Source organism: Mirounga angustirostris, unplaced genomic scaffold, assembly GCF_029215605.1.
Source record: "Mirounga angustirostris isolate CCGP_5_RB_7025 unplaced genomic scaffold, mMirAng1.0.hap1 SCAF_17, whole genome shotgun sequence".
NCBI lineage: Eukaryota > Metazoa > Chordata > Mammalia > Carnivora > Phocidae > Mirounga > Mirounga angustirostris.
In genome coordinates, this window is record NW_026991725.1 from 17,555,264 (window position 1) to 17,577,847 (window position 22,584).

At 39.3% G+C, this 22,584-nt stretch overlaps 3 protein-coding genes across 8 annotated transcripts in view; 1 reads left to right on the forward strand and 2 right to left on the reverse strand.

Annotated features, from left to right (window-relative positions):
- STXBP4 (syntaxin binding protein 4) overlaps positions 1–7,271 on the reverse strand; it is a 179,984-nt gene extending 172,713 nt beyond the window's left edge. Inside the window, exon 1 of one of the 2 annotated variants that reach the window (XM_064582846.1) lies at positions 7,140–7,271. The gene's annotated coding sequence lies outside the window, so the exon portion shown is untranslated. The remainder of the gene's footprint in view (positions 1–7,139) is intronic. The other variant, XM_064582847.1, reaches the window with a different exon arrangement.
- A 29-nt stretch (positions 7,272–7,300) lies between these two features.
- LOC123854145 (cytochrome c oxidase assembly protein COX11, mitochondrial) lies at positions 7,301–15,324 on the forward strand. The gene is made up of 4 exons (XM_045889182.3): positions 7,301–7,663; positions 10,801–10,956; positions 14,360–14,485; positions 15,113–15,324. The coding sequence occupies exons 1-4, from the start codon at positions 7,301–7,303 to the stop codon at positions 15,293–15,295; spliced, it is 828 nt and encodes a 275-aa protein (XP_045745138.1). The 3' UTR covers positions 15,296–15,324.
- A 768-nt stretch (positions 15,325–16,092) lies between these two features.
- TOM1L1 (target of myb1 like 1 membrane trafficking protein) overlaps positions 16,093–22,584 on the reverse strand; it is an 82,455-nt gene continuing 75,963 nt past the window's right edge. For 4 of the 5 annotated variants that reach the window (XM_064582851.1, XM_064582848.1, XM_064582852.1 and 1 more), the window contains 4 exons: positions 21,383–21,494; positions 20,838–20,919; positions 17,310–17,374; positions 16,093–16,758 (listed from right to left, as the gene is read on the reverse strand). In XM_064582851.1, the coding sequence (XP_064438921.1) occupies positions 17,311–17,374; positions 20,838–20,919; positions 21,383–21,494 (258 nt within the window). In that variant the 3' untranslated portion in view covers positions 16,093–16,758; position 17,310. The remainder of the gene's footprint in view (positions 16,759–17,309; positions 17,375–20,837; positions 20,920–21,382; positions 21,495–22,584) is intronic. The other variant, XM_064582849.1, reaches the window with a different exon arrangement.

Genomic DNA, 22,584 nt, shown 5'->3' on the forward strand with positions numbered 1-22,584 from the left:
AAATTTACAAGTTAATTGACAAAGTATTGGTATCTATCTTTATACAGTTGAGCCTTGCTACCCAAGAACTAGTATGTCCTTCCATTTGTTCAAGTCTTCTTTTGTGACCTTCTGTAGTGTTTCAAAGCTGTCTTCATATGGGTCTCACACATTTCTCATTTAATTCCTAGGTATTTTAATCTTTTTGTTGTTTATTTAATGCCTTTAAAACATCTATTATTTACTTAGAAGTATTTAACAAGCTGTGTAGTTAAGGAACTCTAATGCCATTTTGTTGTTTTTCTAAAGTGAAAATGAACCAGAAGTAACGGGAAGAAAGACAAGGTGTGGCAACAAAGAAGGAGAGATGTGTAGGCTTACTACTAAGCCCAAACAATCCCTTCATCTTCATCACCATTCATCATCACTGAGCTGGGTAGTGAACCTGCTTAAGATTCTCTCTCTCCCTCTGCCCCCACCCCCCATCTCTCTCTCTCTCTCCCCCCCTCAAAAGAAAGAAAGAAAGAAAGAAAGAAAGAAAGAAAGAAAGAAAGAAAGAAAGAAAGAAAGAAAGAGAAAGAAAACTAGCCCCTTCTGGTTATGTTCCCTTTATTTTTATTTTTATTTTTTAAAGATTTTATTTATTTATTTGACAGAGAGATAGCGACAGCAGGAACACAAGCAGGGGGAGTGGGAGAGGGAGAGCAGGCTTCCCGCTGAGCAGGGAGCCCGATGCGGGGCTCGATCCCAGGACCCTGGGATCATGACCTGAGCCGAAGGCAGACGCTTAACGACTGAGCCACCCAGGTGCCCCAGATTATGTTTCCTTTAATGTCATATTCCCTTTACGTCATTTTCTTCTTTTATTCCATTTGCTAAAGTGTCAGCAAATTTTGCAAGGTGAAAGAGAAAATAACATAGATTTGGTATTTACCAGAGAAAACTAGCTATACCCTTTAATTTCTCATAACTATTCCTTTGTAAGCAAATTGGTAAGCAGTAATAAATAAAAGACACTTTTTCCCTGCTATAGTTTAGAAAGAAATAAGACTTATAGCAAAGAACCTCACAGTACAAACAGTGTTTAATGTTAATTCCCTCTCTTTTTTATTTATTTATTTATTTTTTATTTTATTTTTTTAGATTTTATTTATTTATTTGAGAGAGAGACTGAGAGAGAGAGAGCATGAGAGGGGGGAGGGTCGGGAGGGTCAGAGGGAGAAGCAGACTCCCTGCCGAGCAGGGAGCCCAATGCGGGACTCGATCCCGGGACTCCAGGATCATGACCTGAGCCGAAGGCAGTTGCTTAACCAACTGAGCCACCCAGGCGCCCTGTTAATTCCCTCTCTTATTAACCATCTCTATCTAGCTTGTTTAAAAAGAAACACTTTGGAATTCTCTTTGCCACTGGTTTTATATTTACAAGGGCATTGCACTGGGAAGAGTACTGGTCTAGAAGCTAAGTTATCCGGGTTTGAGTTTCATGTCTGGCTGTCTGCTAGCCAAGGGACTTGGAGCAGTCACTGAACGACTCTGCTCCCCAGTTTCTGCATATGCAGAACGAGAATGACAAGATCATTCATAAAGTGATCTTTAAAGGTTCTTCTTTGGTTTTATGAATCAAAAAATTCTATTCCAGGCTTACTAAACTACAAGCCCCTCAATGTTTTTTGAGGGGAGGGCTTTCTTTTTAAAATGTGCGTGCACCTCTAAGACTGGTCTGGTCCATGAATGGGATAGGGTAACCGTGAGTCAGGTCATTTGGAAGGAATTGGAGGGGAGGAGAAAAAGCAGTTGGATAGTAAAATTTTACATTAAGGTAATTTCAAGAGAGGAGGAGGAAATGATGGTGCTGGTTACCTAATAAAGAATCTGTTTGGATTCCGTGACAGACAAGTTGGAAATGTTTACTATTTATAGATCAACTGGCACTACTATTAAAATATTAAAACAATTAAATATTTCTTTTGTAAAGTTAGACCTATAGATTCAGCATTATATTTGAAGAGATAAAACAAAGTGTTTAGTAACTGTGGCAACAGGTCCTATACCTTATCACAGCAGAGATTCTTCGAGATAGCATTAGTATATTTAAATAATCCTAGGTTTATATAATCAGGAATGGCTCCCTTCCCTGGGCTAGACTTGATTTTTTTTTTTAAGATTTTATTATTTACTTTATTTGACAGAGAGAAAGAGACAGCGAGAGAGGGAACACAAGCAGGGGGAGTGGGAGAGGGAGAAGCAGGCTTCCAGCTGAGCAGGGAGCCTGATGCAGGGCTCAATCCCAGGACTCTGGGATCATGACCTGAGCTGAAGGCAGCCGCCTAACGACTGAGCCACCCAGGCGCCCCTAGACTTAACTGATCTTTTAAAAATAACACGAAAGTTTTAGAAAATCAAGATATAAAAGATCAAAGGGTTATTTTACTATCTCCTTTATTTTGTACCCAAAGACAATATTCCTACTGCTAATGAACTTTTTTCTTTCAAGAATCTAAGCAAAGAAAAAAAAAAGAAAGAATCTAAGCAGTTCAGGAATGCTACTCATTTGCCCTGGGGGTGGACATATAGGAACTCCTATAACACAGACCAACCCTGTGGGAAACACCGGAAAACTGCTTGAAAGGAGGAGTCCTAATCTTCTCAAATGGGGGATCTTCATCCGAGCAAGAGCTCACTGCTCTCAGAAATTTCCTTACACTACCAGACAGCCTTCTGTTTGCTTTCCTTGGTGCACTCATCCCCCAAATATTTACTCAGTACAATCATGTGCACCATGCTGAGTGCTTGTGATTATATGGTGAACAAGCCAAGGTCCCTGCTCTTTGGGCATTTACGTTCTAATGTTGAGAGAAAAAAACAATAAAAAAGGAAACAACAAAACAAACTGGATTTCAGATACACAAATGTGACTGGACAGAGGAGGGCTGATTTAGATTGGGTAGTGGTGTTCCAGCTGAGATCCAAACGACAGGTCAGCCAGGATAAAAACTGAGGGACAAAGTATTCCAGGCAGAGAAAAGGTCTCGAGGCAGCAAAATAGATTTGGGGTGTTTTCAGACACAAAGAAGTGTGGCTGGAACATGGTGAATGTGGGGAGAGAGAAATAGTAGATGAAGTTCAAGAAGCAGGCAGGGTCGAGTTGACCTAGGGTCTTAGGGGCCAGGGTGAGGAGCTTGGATTTTGCTTGATGTTATTTCATATATCCTGACTATTCTCAGGAGACCTGAGTTTGCCTTTTGCCTTATCTCTTACCTTTCACTTCCTGAGACTGGGCTCTCTGCTTTTCCATTTTCCCTAGTTTTCTGGCTCTGCCTTAACTCTGCTTATCCCAGGAAGGCTGACATGGCTTTAGCCTGAATTATGTTAAAATGTCATTCCATCTATTTGGGGCAAAGGGCCCTTTTAAAAGCAGGCTCTTACATGACTGCATAGGTCACCTATCCACAAAGCTGGCCCTGATCTTAATAAATACTCCTTTTAAAAAATGCCTTGTATGGATGAATGATTTCTGCTTTCATTTCACCTGGTCTGTGAATATAAAAAATATATAAACTTTTTAAAAATCTTTTAAATAGAGTAACTCCTTAAACATGTGGCTTAAAGGAAGCTGCCAGGAAATAAGAAACTAGGATATCAAGACTTACTGAGACAACTTCATGATGTCACTGCAATCACTGGAAACTGTGATTACCCAGCTTATTCTCAAACTATAATTCACTTGCTCTTACTATTTATTGAGATGCATTATTCTTCCTCTTTTAGGTATAAGGAGACTATTAAAATATATAGCAGCCAAATAAACAGTTGTTAGTACTGTTGGAATAATTGCTAGATGTTTCACATTGCCAAATGGATCTAGTTTTATTAGGCAAATAGCTAAGAAATGCAGCTCAGTGACTAACAAATTAAGATTTAAGTAGCAATTTCCTTAATTTATACTATGCATTAAAAATACTAAAAAAATGTAATTACAAATCACAAATCACATTTTTAAAATGATACATCTTTATAATCTTTAAGTTTTCAGAAAGCCTGAGAACCAATAATCAGATAAGAAAATGTGTGACTATCAGGGCGCTTGGGTGGCTCAGTCGGTAAGCATCTGCTTTTGGCTCAGGTCATGATTCTGGAGTCCCAGGATGGAGTCTGCATCGGGCTCCGGCTTAGCGGGGAATCTGCTTCTCCCTCTGACCCTCCCCCTCTCTCGTGATTTCTCTCTTCCTCTCTCTCACATAAATAAATAAAACCTTTAAAAGTATATAAAAAAAAGAAAATGTGTGACTATCAAATGGTTTCTCTTTTTTCTTTTTTTCCCCCATTTTTCCTTTTTTTCCCACCTTCACCCATCTTGCTCCCTCCACCCCCCAAAATGGCTTGTATAACAACCAATTTTACCTCTTATGTAAAACTGGACATGATCATAGCTAACTAGGAAGTGTTCACAAGGTTTAATTACTTACTGCTAAAGAATGATATTATAAATTAAAGGTGCCAAGTCTGAAATGTCAGTCCAGCCCCTAATATTTTAAGTTTGTAATCAACATCTCTACCTGCAGAAAAGGGTTGTACTAACCTTGCCCTGAGGTGCTCCTATTCCATTCACGGTAGAACTCATTACTTAGCATTAATTACCATAATGATTTATGCAATATCACAACCATACTCAGACTCAAGAAAATTATAGCTAACACCATTTTACTGCTATCAAGATTACTATACCGTGGAAAGGAATAGTTTCATTTGCAATTACAAAACAAAATAATAGATGCCAAGACAAAGACACTATACTGACATACACATTTATACCGCTATCTGTTGCTACATGGAAGGGGTGTCTGGAGGAAAAAAATGGTTAAGGGCATGTATTGTTGGTTTCAACGACACTAACATTTGCATGAGGTCTGAGTCTATGCTGTTAAACTCAATATAGGACAGGTCTTGTCCTGAAAAAGCTGACAATCTGGTATAAGAACTAAGGTAGATACAGATGAAAAAGATTTTCAAACATTAATACAAATAAATTTGTAGAATCATAGCATCTTGGTTTTTGTGCCAGAGTAGGAAAGAGTCAGATCTTACCGGCTTCACAATTTTCTGGTGCTGACCACAAGTTAATCAATTACTCATACTCACTCAAGGTGACTACCATTACTCACCTCAGTTGCCTCCTAACTGCTCTACTTCCATTTTTTGCCCACCTCCCTTTAATGTGTTCTGCACAACATAACCAAGGTCTTTTAAAAAATGTGAATCAGATCATATCACTTGAATGCTTCTACCTAAACTCTGTAGTAGCTTCCTATTACTTTTAGAATAAAATCCAAACCCTTGGACATGGCTTAAAAGGCTCTGTATTATGTGACCCCTAATAGACCTGTTTTGACCTTATTTCCTACTACTTTCCTCCCTGCTTACTATGCTAGGAACACAGCGGCCTCATTTTTGTTCTTCAATGCTATCTAGCTCTCACTTGCCTCTGAGCCTCTGCATGGCTTGGAATTGTCATTGTGCAAGTAGGTTCCTATCATCATTCAGGACTAGGCTCAAATGGCACATCTTCAGAGAAAGACTTCACTACCCCTTCTCATTATTGTTCTCAAGCACACTCTCCTATTCTACTGTCTCATTGTACGATTGTTATCTGAAATTCTCTCATTTATATATCTGTTACTTGATTATCTCCAGAGTCCCCCATTAAAAAGTACACTTCGGGGCGCCTGGGTGGCTCAGTTGGTTAAGCGACTGCCTTCGGCTCAGGTCATGATCCTGGAGTCCCGGGATCGAGTCCTGCATTGGGCTCCCTGCTCGGCAGGGAGTCTGCTTCTCCCTCTGACCCTCCCCCATCTCATGTGCTCTCTCTCTCTCATTCTCTCTCTCTCAAATAAATAAGTGAAATCTTTAAAAAAAAAAAAAAAGTACACTTCGGAAGAGAACTGATCGTGTTTGCCTTTCTCTGTGCTGTAGCCCCAGTAGGTTGAACAAGGTCTGGCCCATGCAAAAGCGCATTAAATAAATTCAATGTTTTTTATTTTTTTAAGGATTTTTTAAAAAAATTATTTCTTTATTTGACAGTGAGAGAGAGAGAGAGCACAAGCAGGGGGATCTGCAGGCAGAAGGAGAAGGAGAAGCAGGCTCCCTGCTGAGCAGAGAGCTGGACATGGGGCTGGATCCCAGGACCCTGAGATCATGACCTGAGCCAAAGGCAGCCGTTTAACGGACTGAGCCACCCAGGTGCCCCAAATGTTTTTTATTAAATAAATGCTATTTATGTATGTCTCAGGCTTTCAGTCTCCTCATCCCTAAAGGGGGGATAATAATACCTGCACCAGTCATTAGAAATAGAGCCTAATGATTACTAAATTTTTACTCTATCTCAGGCAAAGTGAAAATCACTTTATAAGCATATTCTCATTTACTACTATGATTTCCATTTTACAAATAAGGCCACCGCTTCTTACAGTGGTGAAATAACTGGCCTAAGGACACTAGGTGATAGTGGGATGCGCGCATGATCCCAGAGCTGCCAAACCTCAGAATGTGGGCTTTTTTCTCCACTCCTTTATGCTTTCTAGAAGTTTGTTTCCTTCCATAACAGCAAAATAGGCTGCGCCGTCTGATCCCCTCAGGTCCTACTTTGTCCTGTGGGTCAAGCGCAGAAAGGTATTACATCCCCCGCAGGGTTCTTTTCCAAGATGAACATCCCCATTTCTTTCAGTCCTTTCTTAAAGCATCTTCACGTCTTGGTCGCTCTTCTCTGGACAAACTCGTTTGACAACGTCTCTCTGCTCCAGAGCTGGTCATTTTAACTGGACAAACGGTTAAGGGGCATCAGAGACGTGGAAGCCGATTCCCAGCGGCTGAGAAAATGCAGACGCGTGAGTGTTGTTGTGCGCTGTGGTGAACACAGGCAGGCTTCCTGGAAGAGGTGATCCCTGAGCTCAAGTCCAGGGCAGTAAGCAGCGGCGGGAGGCTGAGGGCCGCTAGGTCGAGACAAAGGGTGGTGGAGTGGGTTTAGGAAGACCGGGGACACAAGCTCAAATGATGATGCGTTTTCATCCCGCGGAGCGCATGGCGTTTCCCTAAAAGTAACTTTGAATAGGCACTGGAGGGAAGCAAAGTGGGAGGAACAGTCATGAAGCAAAACGCGAACTTACCCGCAATCTGGCAACCCGGCCTCCGTAGCCCGTCTGCAAGCGCCGCCACCTGAGGAGCCCTGTAGCCGGAGCAGCGGCTAGCTCCTCCCAGTTGTCGCGAGATTGGCCAGCCTCGCGAGACCTGTCCTCGTCCCCGACGGCGGGAGCTCGCTCCCGGCACTATGGGGGGGCTCTGGCGTCCGGCGTGGAGGCGCGTTGTTTTCTGTGGCTGGCGCTGGAGCCACCCTGGGTCCCCGACCAGGGTTGCCGAGAGGGTAGAGCCGTGTCTCAGGCCGGGAAGGAGTGGGACAGGAAGTGCTGAAAGGGGGCAGAGGCGGCTTGGGACATGGAGGTGCCCGAACCCTGGCCGGGAGTTGACCCTGCAGCCGCCAAGGCGGCCGAAGAGCACGAACCCTTTCACACGCGCGCAGGAGGAAGACTGGCGGCGTCGGAACAGGACGGTCCTCACGTACGTGGCCGCGGCCGCCGTGGGCATGCTGGGGGCGTCCTACGCCGCCGTGCCCCTTTATCGGCTTTATTGCCAGGTAGGGGCCGGTGCTGCCTCCTGGGCGGTGTCATCAGGAGGGGCGGAGGTGCAGGACAGGTCCCTGGACAGCGATCGCTCCTCCGTGTCGTGTTGAAGGGTCTGAGGTTGGCTACCAGAGAGGAAACAGGCTTTAAAAAGTACTTGCCCAAGTTACCAGAGTTGTTAGTGGTAAAGCTAAGAACCCAAGCCCCTATAGCAGTCGTGCTTATACCGACCACACTGCAGAGTGGAATGCCGTATCTCTGAGCTACACCACCGAAAACGTCCGCAGCCTATACTTTGCTCTCCGAGCAATCTGCCTTACCCTTTGGCTGCTCACACACGTGTTCGCTTCTAAAATATAAATTACATTAGTGCATTCCTTCTGTGAACCATGTATGGTTTATGTGCGAAGGTTAACCCTGGAAAAATGGGAGTATGCTTGTAAATTGGGCTTAAACCGGGAGTACTTTTAATCCATAGAAAGAGGCATGAGTTAGGCGTTTGGGGCTCCCCTCCTCTGTTAATACGTAAGTGTAATCTGCTTACCCAGGGCCCTTTTTAGATCAGAAACCCTCATGAGGTTCTTCAAGTGTGGTCCCACGGAGAACCACCGGCACATCACCTGGGAACTAGTGTATGTTGCTGGGTCAAGCTCCAGAGCTATTGAATCAGAAACTCTGGGGGAGGGGCCCAGCAATCTGTGTTTTAATAGGTCCCCTAGATGATTTTGATGCAGACTAGTATTTGAGAACCATAAACAATGGCAGACTTTACGTATTTCACATCTGTTCTCCTTAATTCATAAGTAGTAGTTTGCTGCTTTGGCTAGGCATTAGGTTTACTAGTGGAGCTGCTTTAATAAACATGTTAGGGCTCCCTCACCCCAGAGATTCTGATTAGGTCTGGGAAGGGGCCAGGAATTTGTTTAAGAAACATAAGTGAGACTATATTCACTTCATTCACTAAGTGTTTGAGAGTGGTTCTCCCAATTCTTTGTTGTGAGGGGGAAACATCTGGAGAGCTTTGAAAAATCCTGACACCCAGGTCACATCCCTAACCAATTAAATTACTCCGAGTGGGAGTCAGGCATTTGTAATTTTTTAAAGACTCCTCAGGTGCTCCCAGTGTGTAGCAAAGTTTGGGAATCACCGGTTAACTGCCAGAACTGTTAATGCCTGGCTTAACTTCTCCTCTCCTTTTGGGGATTAACTTGCCATTATTTTCCATAATGACTAAAACAGCAGAAGTCAAAAGGACTTTTCAGTCTCCTAATATTAGCATTTATGGGGTATTCAGTAGCTTGATTTGGGAGGATGAATATAGAATGTGAATTAGTTTTCAGCAGAGGGCAGTCTGGACCTAGTAGGAATCCCCAGACTAGCAGTTGGTTAAATCATAAAACTGAATCCAAAATTAACAAGTATAAATCTCCGCAAACCATGAGGGGAGAAGGGGTCAGTTTTATTCTTCAGGGAGTATTTAGCAATGTCTGAAGACAAATTTGGTTGTCACAACCTGGGAGGTGAGCAGGGAGAGTGCTACTGATGTCCTAGTGGGTAGAGGCTAGGGATGCTCCTGCACAGGACAGACATTCCCCCTCTCCCCACCAAAAAAAAAAAAAAAAAAAAAATCCAGAAAAACCCAAAGAATTATCCAACCCGAAATGCCATTAGTGGCAAAGTTGAGAAACCCTGTTTCACACTGAAGTGAATGACAGTATTTTGTGCATGTGTGTGCAAATGCAGGGCAGGATAATAAAAATTATAATTTGTAATCCTAAACTTAAATCAAGTTAGATGTTACATAGTGACATTCCGAAAGGAGCCTTTCACTTTTGGAATCACAGAACTTTAAAACCAAAAATAAGAATTATATAAACAGTTTAATACAGTGACCTCACATTTTTTTGAGTATGGAAAGTGTAGCCCCCTAAAAGTAAGATTTATTCAGTTCTTGGAGCTAGTTAGTGGCAGAACTATACTAGAGCCCAGGACATATTCTCATTGCCCTTTTCTGTTCTTAAGTTTTCTATCAAATTTGCAAATTTGAAGAATCTATATTCAAAGACTGCCTGTCAGAATACATTAAGGAATCTTTATTCAAGTGACTCAAATTCTTCGGAGTTATATCTTAAAGCGTAAGCATTATAGCTCTTTAGGGCAGAAAATATACTTATTAAACAAGGATAAAATCTTCCCCTAGCAGCTTTTAGGTTTATAATGTAATTCAGTAATGTTGCATGGCAGTTGAGTGCAGTTAGTTGACTTGTGTAATACGTGGAAGATAGTAATACTACATTTTGCTGGGAGTCTTCCCCTAGCCTCAAATTTGGTATTTTTTTCCTAGTATAGTAACAGATTAATTATCCGGAGACCAGAATTCTGGCAACCTCAAGCATCAGAAGAATGATGACCCTGGAAGTAAGGATTTTTTTTAAACATCTCTGATGATAAGGAGATAAATAGTGGCAATGAAGATAGGCAAGAAATGTCAGACACAGATTACTCTGATGTCTTGTGATTGATTCATGTGCCAAAGGGATCAGTTTTTCTGATTAACCAATTATATTTATAAAAGCTGTACTATACGAGTACAGAAAAAAAGTTAAAAAAACATTTACCAACATGGAAAAATACTTATGATGCTTGAGAAAAGCAGAGTACAGAAGTGAAACTACAAACTAATCTATGCTATAAAAGTTATGATATGGAAAAGGATCAGACAGGACTGTGGATAATGGAATTAGTTTCATTGAAATGATAGGGTCGTGGGTAATTTCTACTTCTATTAATGACTAATAGTATATATGAAACACTGGCAATAAGTAGAAATATGTTTAATGGAAAGTTAAGCTAAAATTCTGAGCTGTTTATTATCAGTAAGGAGTGTCCTTTCTCAAATGACTCATTTTTTACTATGTCCAATAACCAAGTGATTACTGAAAAAATATAAGTGATTCTAATAAATATAGGCCCTTGACACCCCAAAGGTGGTCAAGCCATTGACACAATAAGAAGTGGTCAGTGACAGTATATAAACTGGGCTTTTACTAGATTATTAAATTGTTTTTAAAATTTGTTTTTATCCAATAAATCATCACCTGAAAGTATTGATATATTATCCTGTAATATTCTTAATATCTTTAATACCTAGACTACTGGTCTTGGAGGATCAGCAGTAGCAGGTCATGCATCAGACCAGATTGAAAACATGGTGCCTGTTAAGGATCGAATTATTAAAGTCACCTTTAATGCAGATGTGCATGCAAGTCTCCAGTGGAACTTTAGACCGCAGCAAACAGAAATATATGTAAGTGACTAAAGTAGTTATTAAAAGATTATTTGTTTCATTGTAAAAATTACTTTCTTTCATCACTTAAACTGTTTCACAATTTAGGAAACACTCATGTAAACTTAATCTCAAAATACTAAGACTCCATTAATGCAATTCTTTTATTCTCACAGACTACTTTTTTTTTAAATTTTATTTTATTATGTTATCATAAAATACATCATTAGTTTTCTTCGATGTAGTGATCCACGATTCATTGTTTTCGTATAATACCCAGTGCTCCATGCAGTATGTGCCCTCCTTAAAACCCATCACCGGGCTAACCCATCCCCCCACCCTCCTCCCCTCTAAAACCCTCAATTTGTTTCTCAGAGTCCATAGTCTCTCATGGTTCATCTCTCCCTCCGATTCCCCCCCCTTCATTTTTCCCTTCCTTCTCCTAATGTCCTCCATGCTATTCCTTATGTTCCACAAATAAGTGAAACCATATGATAATTGACTTTCTCTACTTGACTTATTTCACTTAGCATAGTCTCCTCCAGTCCCATCCATGTTGATGTAAAAGTTGGGTATTCATCCTTTTGATGGCTGAGTAATATTCCATTGTATATATGGACCACATCTTTATCCATTCATTGATTGAAGGGCATCTCAGCTCTTTCCACAGTTTGGCTGTTGCAGACATTGCTGCTATGAACATTGGGGTGCATATGGCCCTTCTTTTCACTACATCTGTGTCTTTGGGGTAAATACCCAGGAGTGCAATTGCTGGGTCATAGGGTAGCTCTATTTTTAATTTTTTGAGGCACCTCCACACTGTTTTCCAAAGTGGCTGTACCAGCTTGCATTCCCACCAACAGTGTAAGAGGGTTCCCCCTTCTCCACAACCTCTCCAATATTTGTTGTTTCTTGCCTTGTCAATTTTTGCCATTCTAACTGGTGTAAGGTGGTATCTCAGTGTGGTTTTAATTTGAATTTCCCTGATGGCTAATGATGATGAACATTTTTTCATGTGTCTTGTTCGGAGAAGTGTCTGTTCATGTCTTCTGCCCATTTTTTGACTTGTTTTTTGGGTGTTGAGTTTGAGAAGTTCTTTATAGATCTTGGGATACCAGCCCTTTATCTGTAGTGTCACGCGCAAATATCTTCTCCCATTCCGTGGGTTGCCTCTGTTTTGTTGACGGTTTCTTTTGCTGTGCAAAAGCTTTTTATCTTGATGAAATCCCAAAAGTTCATTTTTGCTTTTGTTTCCCTAGCCTTTGGAGATGTATCTTGGAAGAAGTTGCTGTGGCTGATGTCAAAGAGGTTACTGCCTATGTTCTCCTCTAGGATTTTGATGGATTCCTGTCTCACATTGAGGTCTTTCATCCATTTTGAGTTTATCATTGTGTATGGTGTTAGAGAATGGTTGAGTTTCATTCTTCTGGATGTGGCTGTCCAATTTCCCCAGCACCATTTATTGAAGGGACTGTGTTTCTTCCATTGCATGTTTTTTCCTGCTTTGTCTAAGATTATTTGACCATAGAGTGGAGGGTCCATATCTGGGCTCTCCGTTCTGTTCCATTGGTCTATATGTCTGTTTTTGTGCCAGTACCATGCTGTCTTGGTGATCACTGCTTTGTAACATAGCTTGAAATCGGGCAACGTGATGCCCCAGCTTTTTCTTTTTCAACATTTCCTTGGCGATTCGGGCTCTTTTCTGATTCCATACAAATTTTTTAGGATTGTTTGTGCCAGCCCTTTGAAAAATGTCATTGGAATTTTGATCAGGATGGCATTGTGAAGGTATAGATTGCTCCAGGTAGCATAGACATTTTAACACTGTTTGTTCTTCTGATCCATGAGCATGGAATGTTTTTCCATCTTCTTGTGTCTTCTTCAATTTCTTTCATGAGTGTTCTGTAGTTCCTAGAGTATAAATCCTTTACCCCCTTGGTTAGGTTTATCCCGAGGTATCTTACGGTTTTTGGTGCTATTGTAAATGGAATTGTTTCTGTAATCTCTCTTTCTACAGTTGCATTGTTAGTAAGAAAGCAACTGGTTTCTGTGCAGCATTACTGAATTGCTGTATGAGTTCTAGTAATTTGGGGGTGGAGTCTTTTGGGTTTTCCACATAAAGTATCATGTCATCTGAGAAAAGAGAGTTTGACTTCTTTTTTGCCAATTTGAATACCTTTTATTTCTTTTTGTTGTCTGATTGCTCTTGCTAGGACTTCTAGAACTATGTTGAATACTAGTGGCCAGAGTGGGCATCCTTGACGTGTTCCTGATCTTAAGGGAAAGGCTCTCAGCTTCTCCCCATTGAGGATGATATTCGCTGTCTCACAGACTTTTGACAGTGCCCTATACCTAATGTAACAGTGTACTTCAAGTTATGTGATACTGTAGTAAAAGTCAGTTTGGAACAATGGAAAATGGCATCTGTTCTTATTAGAGTCATATTAAGAATTCACTCTCTGATGCTATGTAGTTGACTTTCCCTCAGGTATAGATAAGGGGGGAAAGTTTAAAATCATTGGTTACAATGGAAAGTAATTTATGGATTTAGATAAAAAATATCCCTGTCTCAAAAAAAAAGAAAACTGAGAAGCTTTGAAGTAATCATATTAAATAGTCATGTTCAACTTCAGAAAAGATATACCTTAAAAGTTTCCTAAAATCTTGACTAACTGGAATCCTGGAAGATTTAATTGAAATTATTTCATGAGCTGAGGAATAGCCAGAAAAGCTTCATTATGACCCTTGTTGGAAAACCCTTATAAATGTTGGGTGTCCCCCCCCCCCCCAGGTTAGTAAACATTACTGAATCTCTTCAATGATTGAGGGTTTTATAGGTTATGATTTTTAATATTCTAATCACATAGTAGTGTACAAGATAAAAGTGGCTGAATTGGTACAAATAATCTTTTGGAAATCTATTTTTTTTAAAGCTTTGCAAGTTTTAAAAAATGTGTTCTCTCAAAAAGAGTATTCGTGCTTTTTGGTCAAGTAAAAGTTCTATTCAGTCAGTTTTGTTCTGGTTATAAGTTTAATTTACTCTAGTTGGTAACCTCTTAAAAAGAATCTTTGTCAGTCATAGGGTATTTAGGTAAAGTGTTTAGGAGTCAGACTTGGGCTGTGATAGGCTTGGCTCTCCTTGAACATTTTAAATAATTTGCAGATTATTGCTTGAAGACTTCAGATATACAAAAGGACAGTCCACAATTAATTATGAATAGAGCACTGGTTTCCCTGATACATACAAGTAAAATTTGAAAACCAGATACTCATGGGTAGTATTCACAATTTATTTTGCTGACCCTCAATATTAGTTTAGATAAAGTATTGTGGTCTGATTAGATAAAATAATATGACTAATTTAGTAGAGAAAGGAGGCGCTGTGAGATTATAAGTATTGATAATGTATATTTCCTTAAAACAGGTAGTGCCAGGAGAGACTGCACTGGCGTTTTATAAAGCTAAGAATCCTACAGACAAACCAGTAATTGGAATTTCTACGTACAATGTCGTACCATTTGAAGCTGGACAGTATTTCAATAAAATACAGGTACAGCTTAAATATGCAAACTTTAGTACTAAACTTACTGCAGTGTTTAGTAGAAGCCAATTTCTGAAAATGCATTTCTTCTAAACATTAAACTTTTCTTCCATTGCTTAGAACAGATGAATCAAATGGGTATCTCCTTTTAAAATTAGAAGAGGAACAGGGTGCCTGGGTGGCTTAGTCGGTTAAGGGTTGGAGTCTTTATTTTGGTTCAGGTCATGATCTCAGGGTCATGGGATCGAGTCTGGCAGTGGGCTCGGTGCTCAGCTGGGAGTCTGCTTCAGATTCCCTCCCCCACTCTCCATCTGCCTCTTCCCCCTCCCCCCCAAAATTTGTTGAGTCTCAATTTTTTTTTTTTTTAATTTTTTAAGATTTTATGAGTGAGAGAGAGCACATGTGCACGCTCACAAGTGGAGGGGAGGGGCAGAGGGAGAAGCAGACTCCCTGCTGAGCAGGGGGAGCCCATTGAGTCTCAAAGCAAAAATCAAATGTTGTCATTCTGTCACAGAACTTAGATTATAGTTAAATTTTTTTATAATATTTAATTGTAGTATGCTTACTAAAGCTAAGAAATGGACCATTATTTCTATTCTAATAGAAACTAAACAAATACCTTTTTATAACTTCTAGTGCTTCTGTTTTGAGGAACAAAGGCTTAATCCACAAGAGGAAGTAGATATGCCAGTGTTTTTCTACATTGATCCTGAATTTGCTGAAGATCCAAGAATGGTGAATGTTGATCTCATAACTCTTTCTTATACTTTTTTTGAAGCAAAGGAGGGGCAGCAGCTGCCGGTTCCAGGCTATAATTGAAGTCAGCACCTAAGTCTTGCTTCAGATTTGTGATTTTTGAAAAATCATGTATCTGTATCTTGTCTTCTCAGGGGAGAAGTATTCTACAGTAATGTGAAGCTATTTTAAATATTTAATGCTGTTTTTTTCCCCAACTAATTTACCCTACTTAAAATTGAACGGTTTCTGTCATAAGGAATCCACATGCCTATTTAGAACGTATGACTGTTCAAAACCATAGAGTAATATAATAATTAAAAGTAATATTGATAAGTAATAATAAAAGAAACTGCTGTTTCTTAAATATGTAGGCATGGACTTGATGGTTCAATTTAATTCTGTTTGCTCCCCTTACAGATTACTAGCCCTTCATACTCGTAGCAGTGAGTATTTTTATTATTCCCAGGGTTATCTGTTTTAGGCTCCAGGTCATAACTTCTGCCCATTTTTATTATTTCTAAAATAGTTGCTTACTACTTTCTTTTACTGTGGATAGTCACTACTTTAAAAGCTCAGAATGGAAGAAGAATCACTTAACCCTAACACCTTGCCCAGAGATTACATTCTGACTTCAGATTTGAGTATTTTTCCTTTAGGCTCTAGGGCTATTTTATATTCTGAAATTTTGGCATCATGAAAATGAAATAAAATGCACAAATGTTTACTAGGGTTATAGCATTTCCTATGATAGTTCAAGTCCCTGAATGTTAAAATATAAGTGTGGAATTGTGAAGACTCATATCAGAAGTTCTATGAACGAACTCTGTAAAAAAAAAAAAAAAAGTATTGTTTTAATAGTAATTTGTCATTGTAATTTATGACATAAATGAATGCACAATTTATTCTGAATGTTTTCCAGTAGTGTTTGTTCCAAATAGAAATATTACAGTAAAAAGGGGAGAAAAAAAGATCATCTAGTATTATAAAGAATCATATTTCAAGGCAACTTTAATGAACAGTCCAGTGACCTCTTCAGGGTACCTGAAATATAAATCATGAAGGCTTTTACAAGTTATAATTCTAATTCTAAACAAGTATTATAAAAAAGTACAAATTGACTTTTACATTCAACTTAGTTAAATGAAGGCACTCAATAGTCTTCATAATTTTGTAATAAAAATCTTCATCTACTCATCACAGCTGTGTGAGGATTTCTTTTCTAAAGGTAGGAAGCCCTGTGAAACCTAAGATGCTATCATTAAACTACTTGGCCTCAGTACAATGGATTTTTCTTCTGAAGTTTTAAGTGAATATATGTTAACCCAAGTTCTTTTGAGATAAAGTTTAAACTGTGGTCTGGAAGCGTAAATATTCCTCTGGAACTGTTACTCTTCTGTGAAACTTCATTATTGCCGAGGAAAAATGTTCCACCAAGCTTCTGATGTACTGGTAGGTCTTGTCTTCCGGGCCTCAAAGCTGCACAGGGTCTACATTTTAGAGTTGGCACCTCTAATGTAGTTAGTGAGCTGGTCATCCACTTTCACCTAGAATAAAGAGAATATAGCCACCCTGCATTCTTTCCTTTTCTTCCCCCATTCCTAGATAACTAGAGAGTCACAAGCTAATGCAGAAAGGTGGGAATGTACTATTTCCACGGGGGCAGATATGAGGGGAATAAATAAGGTTAATGGGTTACTGGTGGCCATGCATTCATTAGTAAATAAAATAGGATGACTAATACAGCAAATAGGAAGAATCCAGGCCTACTGGGATGAGCAATGAGTGGGTTTTACCAGTTAATAGGTAATTAACTATACGTAAAAGATAAATGTCTATTTCAGTGCTAAGAAGTTTCTATTGATCATTATTTTTGTTAGCATTAATATTTCTATACCATAAACCAGCTTCTACATTCCAAAGGTTCATTATTTTTAGCTAACAAGCTCACAAAGATTACAATTTGATGATTAGGAGAAACTTTTGTACTAAGATTTCACTCAAGTGCCATTATAAAATGTAAATAGTAAAAACAAAGTGACAATTACACTGAAATTCTATAGAATGGGGAATGTAGGTTGTATAACTTGAAGTCTACCTCAACAGTCACTATGACTTGGAGCTCCTTTCTGGTGATGAACATCAATTTCTTCATAAACAGCTCTGAAACAAACAAACCATCATGGCAAAAAGGTTACTATAAATCAAAGTACTATTTTGGCTTTTAACTACCAACACCTTAACTAAAACTCTGGTGCCATTTTAGGTATTCAGGTTATATCCGTGAATAAAATCAGATCTCTGCCCTTGAAGCTTACATTATAGCTTTCTTAGAGCCTAATGTAATTCCAATGCATCTTATAAATATGTATCTCATATAACCAATTCATTTTACTTGTGACTTAATGAAAAATGTGGCTCAAATATGGACAGTTTGCTTTCTGCTTTACAAAAAAAAAAAATTGTTCAGTTTTTTCCAGGTTTCTAAACATTTAAAAGTACTAACATTCTACCTTTTAATAACCTATGTTATTACAGCCGAAATTCCTGAGCCCCCTTCAGCTTATAATTGTCATCTCTGTACCTCATTTATAGTAATTTTTTATGGCATCATGCAGTTCTTCATATATATCTTACATGGCCTGTAGCTAAGAAAACATCTAAACCTACAAATACAACATTGATACAGTACAGCAGAGCATGGCTGGGGGAAAAAATCTTACAAAAGAATCATAGCAGGTTGAAGCCATGTTCACCAATGTCACAAGGCCCCAAGATGGTCCAGGAATTTTAATGTGTTTCCACAAAACTATTTCAACTTCTTTGACTCCTTAAATCTCTGGTTCCCCTCCTCTTACACTCTTGGTCAGAAACCTCACTAATAGGTAAATTAAATGCCTTGGTATGGAAACTTTCTCATCTCCCTATCACCAAATCTTCAAGTCTCTCTTCATCTATACCACCATCTGCTTCTGTGATCCTACCTACACCTGGCTTCTCAACCATGTTACTCACTTAGTCCTTCCACTTTTTGAACCTCTGGCCTCCCTATTATATCCTACCGGTCAGCATTCACAGATGATCCAGCATCTCTCATTTTCTAAAACAAGGCAGTCCTCAATCCTGTGTCTACTTGGAGTGATCATCTCAGTAACCTCCAGCTACCAAGCCACTTTCCACCATCCCTTCATGTGGAAGTTTCTAGTGTCATCTATACTGATCATCCCTACTTCTCTCCTGTTAACACACTAAAATCTGGCTTCTGTCCCCATCAATCTAGCAAAACAGCTTTTACACCAAGGATTTCCTTCTACTTAATTAACTAGTTTTCAGTTGTCATGTCTGCTAGTTCATCCCAGTTGCGCACTCCCTTCTTCTGGTTTCCAAATTGCTATTTCCACATCTGCTAGTAATAGGCTCCCTGTTGCTCTCTTTGCTCTTGGCTTTGGCTGTTCCATTTCCTTGAATATGTCCAAACTCTCTCTACTTAGAGTCTTTGTACCCATTGTTCCCTGGGTCTACAACACTGATTCCCAAACTTGTCACCTAATAATTGCAGGTCTCAACCTTAATGTCACTTCCTTAAGCTTTCTCTAGCCCTCATTTAAATTAGTTCTTCCTGTTCTAAACTTTCAAGTCACCATGTTCTTTCATACCATTAACGCAAACTAAATGCATGTTCGTTTGATTTTTTTCCTTTTTTTTTTTTTGAGTAGGCTCCATGCCCAGCATGGGGCCCAACACAGACTTTGAACTGATGACCCTACCCTGAGATCAAGACCTGAACTGAGATCAAGAGTTGGACGCTGGGGTGCCTGGGTGGCTCAGATGGTTAAGCGTCTGCCTTCGGCTCAGGTCATGATGCCAGGGTCCTGGGATCAAGCCCCGTAATGGTCTCCCTGCTCGGCAGGGAGCCTGCTTCTCCCCCTGCTCATGTTCTCTCTCTCTCTGTGTCTCGAATGAATAAATAAAAAAATCTTTAATTTAAAAAAAAAGAGTTGGACACTTAACAGACTGAGCCACCCAGCTTCCCCATGATTTCTTCTTCCACACTAGATACAACCTCCATGAGGATGGGGCGGACGTCCTGTCTCTTGTTCAACATTATAAATTAGGCACCAGTCATTGTCCTTGGCACATAATGTTCAAGGATGCCAAATGTATCGTGTGTACATATATGTATACAACTTCATAAATATTGTACTCATCCTACTAGAACAGAAATTCTTAACCTAGGGTTCATGGACAACCAGTGATGTGAAAATTCCAGAACTTTTTCTACAAGACTTTGTGGTTTTCCTTAGGGAGAAGTTCTTAAGGTGAATTTCAAAGGAATGAGACACCCTACCCCCCTCAGAAAGTAAGAACCACAATGGTAGAGAATTCCAAAGCTCCACCTCTCCAACTTCTCTCTCTCTCACATCTAATATCTGTTGCACTGTCATATCTACTTATAATTTCCTAATTAACTGGAATATAATAAACTCCTACTTCCTCTTTGGATGCTATTTGATTTCTAATTCCTTAAGCCACTAATATATTCAGTGATACTTTCTCAAGCAGAATAACCTAGGGAAATTTTGCAGTCCTACATTAGGAAAAAATATTTAATGAACTCCTCTAAGTCTGTTAAAATTCATAAATTATTCCAAAATGGATCACTATATTAGTGGTTTAAAATCAGGGGTCAAAACCTCAAATGCTTAACACATGCTGGGCCGATCAAATAAATGGACAAAGGGCCAGTTGGGGCCTGGTGAACTGCAGAGCATAGCTTGTCTTAATGAGGCAGCTACTACTAAGTCCTAACGTAATGCTAGCATATAAAAATGCAGGCCTGGCATTGCCACAGTATCAAAGGAATCCAGAACTCCAGATATATAATTTTTTACAATGTCCCAGTTTTTAATTTTTGGCAATTTATTTTTAAATGCACGGTTTAAATTCCACATAGGTCAAACAAAACACAGCTGTAAGTAAGATACTGCTTAAAGGCTGCCAGCTTCCCAACAATGGTTTCTATAAAATTGCTTTAATCCTTTTTAACAATTCTGGGGGTAATCGTCAAAGTATATTAAAGCTCTAATTAGCCTACTATTGCATAAATATATACACTTGACCAATATGAAATCATAAAATAATACTCTAAGGACTTCAAGTTAAGAAGACATGTTTACACTAATGCTTTATTAATCCATTTTAAGTTGACATAGAGTGAAGACTAAAAACAAGTGTTTTTTTTTTGTGATTAGTAGTTAAAGAACAGTTAAAATAATCCATCAATGTGGTATTACTTATGTCACCAATCAGTGAATATAGTGCCCTTTTCAAGCTGGAGAGAACCTGACTTTTTCCCAAGGCATCTGCGTGGAACCCGTTAATGTACATGATGGCTCTGGTTATTTCTTAATGTGCAGCCCCCAGCATTTTTATTTTTTAGTCATAAAGCCGAGCACAATAAGACCATTAAGAGCAACAGCCTTCATAAAACCTAAGTCATTTTTAATAAGGTCATCAATTTCTGCCAAGACCTAAACAAAATTAAATGTATAACCAAGCCCTGTTAGCTCTGTTACCAAAGGAAACCAAGACGAAAAGTAAATTAATCATTTTGTAAATGACTTACTCTGTAGCGACAGCAGGAGCTAAGGGATCAAACTCCATTACCTTGTAGTAATTGGGTGGCTGGAGATCATTCTTTGTCATTGCTTTAGGCAAAAAAAAAAAAAAAAAGAAAAAAAACCCTAAGCAGTAAACACACATTGTGCTTTTCAAGAAAGAACACATGCACAATTAATATTGTCTTTATGATTCAGACTTCAAACATAAGACCCTAAGAAACCTTGACAACCAGAAATAAATACAACTGGTATTCTAATGCTACTCCCACATGCAACAAATCTATATATAACAAAAGGACTTCCAAACTTCAGCTAAAGATTCATTTACCTCAGCATCCCAAATACAACATTCAGCACAACACAAGCATTTTTATAATCTAACGTCAGTCATAATGGTATCTATATGCCATGAATTTACTTCATGGAGCTTAAAAAAGGACATGAAGTCGTCATTCTTCCTATATAACTATTTTCAATCAGAAGTAAATCTCTGGCAGACTCCTGTATTCTCACGTTTCCTTACTCAATGCAAGTAACAAGTCTGAAGTACCTGGATGATTGCTGGGCAAGGAAGGCGGTCTCTGGCTTGACAGTGTTGCTGGAATGTTCTGCAGACTAACTGGCTGTAGTACTGAATTTGAATATTCTGGAAACTGAAGAAACTAGAGCACAGTGTTCAAATTTGAACATTCTACATTAAGCTTTTCTTTTGTTATTTAGATTCCTAGGCTTCTAAGTGGCACTATTCCAAGAACCATATACTCCCAATTGGAATTAGAAATTATGAACTATTATTTTTTAGGTAATAACCATTTATAACTACTTTTCTCTCTGGTTCCATGCCCATTGTACCTCATTTCCAACATAAAATGTAAAATTAACATGTTGTTTTTAAAAAAAACCAAATATATGGCTCAGTCTAGATTCTGTTGTTTCCCATTGACTAAAAAATCGCAGCCTCAAAAAGGCAAGTAAATCTTTAACCCTACAGAAAGGCATAAGGTCATGGCATCGAATCAGGACTGATAAAGATTAATGGGAATATCTTTCTTCTTGTAAACTTCCTCATTCATTTCACAAATATGTCCTGGGCACCTACTAGACGCCTGGCACTATAAATATAGGCCAAATCCCTGCACACTTGAAGCAGACAATCAACAGATGTAAAGAGATGTCCAATAACAAGTACTCTTAAAAAAACAAAACAAAACATAAAAATAGGGTAACAGGGAGAAGAAAGGCTGGGGTAGATGGGGTGGGCTATTGCTGTGATGGTGGTCAGGGAATGCCTCGCCATTAGAGACATTTGAGCACAGCCCTAAGGTGGGTGCTGTGACTACCTGAGGGGACACAAAGTCATCTCCGAAGCAGAGGAGACCAGGATGGCTGGAGTAGAGTGAGCCAAGGAAGAGAGGTGAGGTTAGAGAGGTAATGGGAGAGGTCAGATCAGCATTTCAGGTGTTTACAAAGTAAAACAGAAGAAAATCATAGGTGGGTTCAGAGCAGTTAGGTGATGTATGACTTTTTTTTTTTTCTTCTTCCTCAGACTGCTCTGGTTTGAGAATAGATTGTATGATGGGGATGGGAGTGGAAAGGGAGGTGAAAGCTCAAGCAGGGTAACCTGAGGAGGCCACTGCAATATCCATCCGTGAGAAGTGGCTAGATAATGTGTATGCTGTGAAGGGAAAAGGTGAAAAGGTAGAGGTCAAGCACTGTTTTCCAAGGTTTTGACTTAAGCAACTGAAAGAGTGG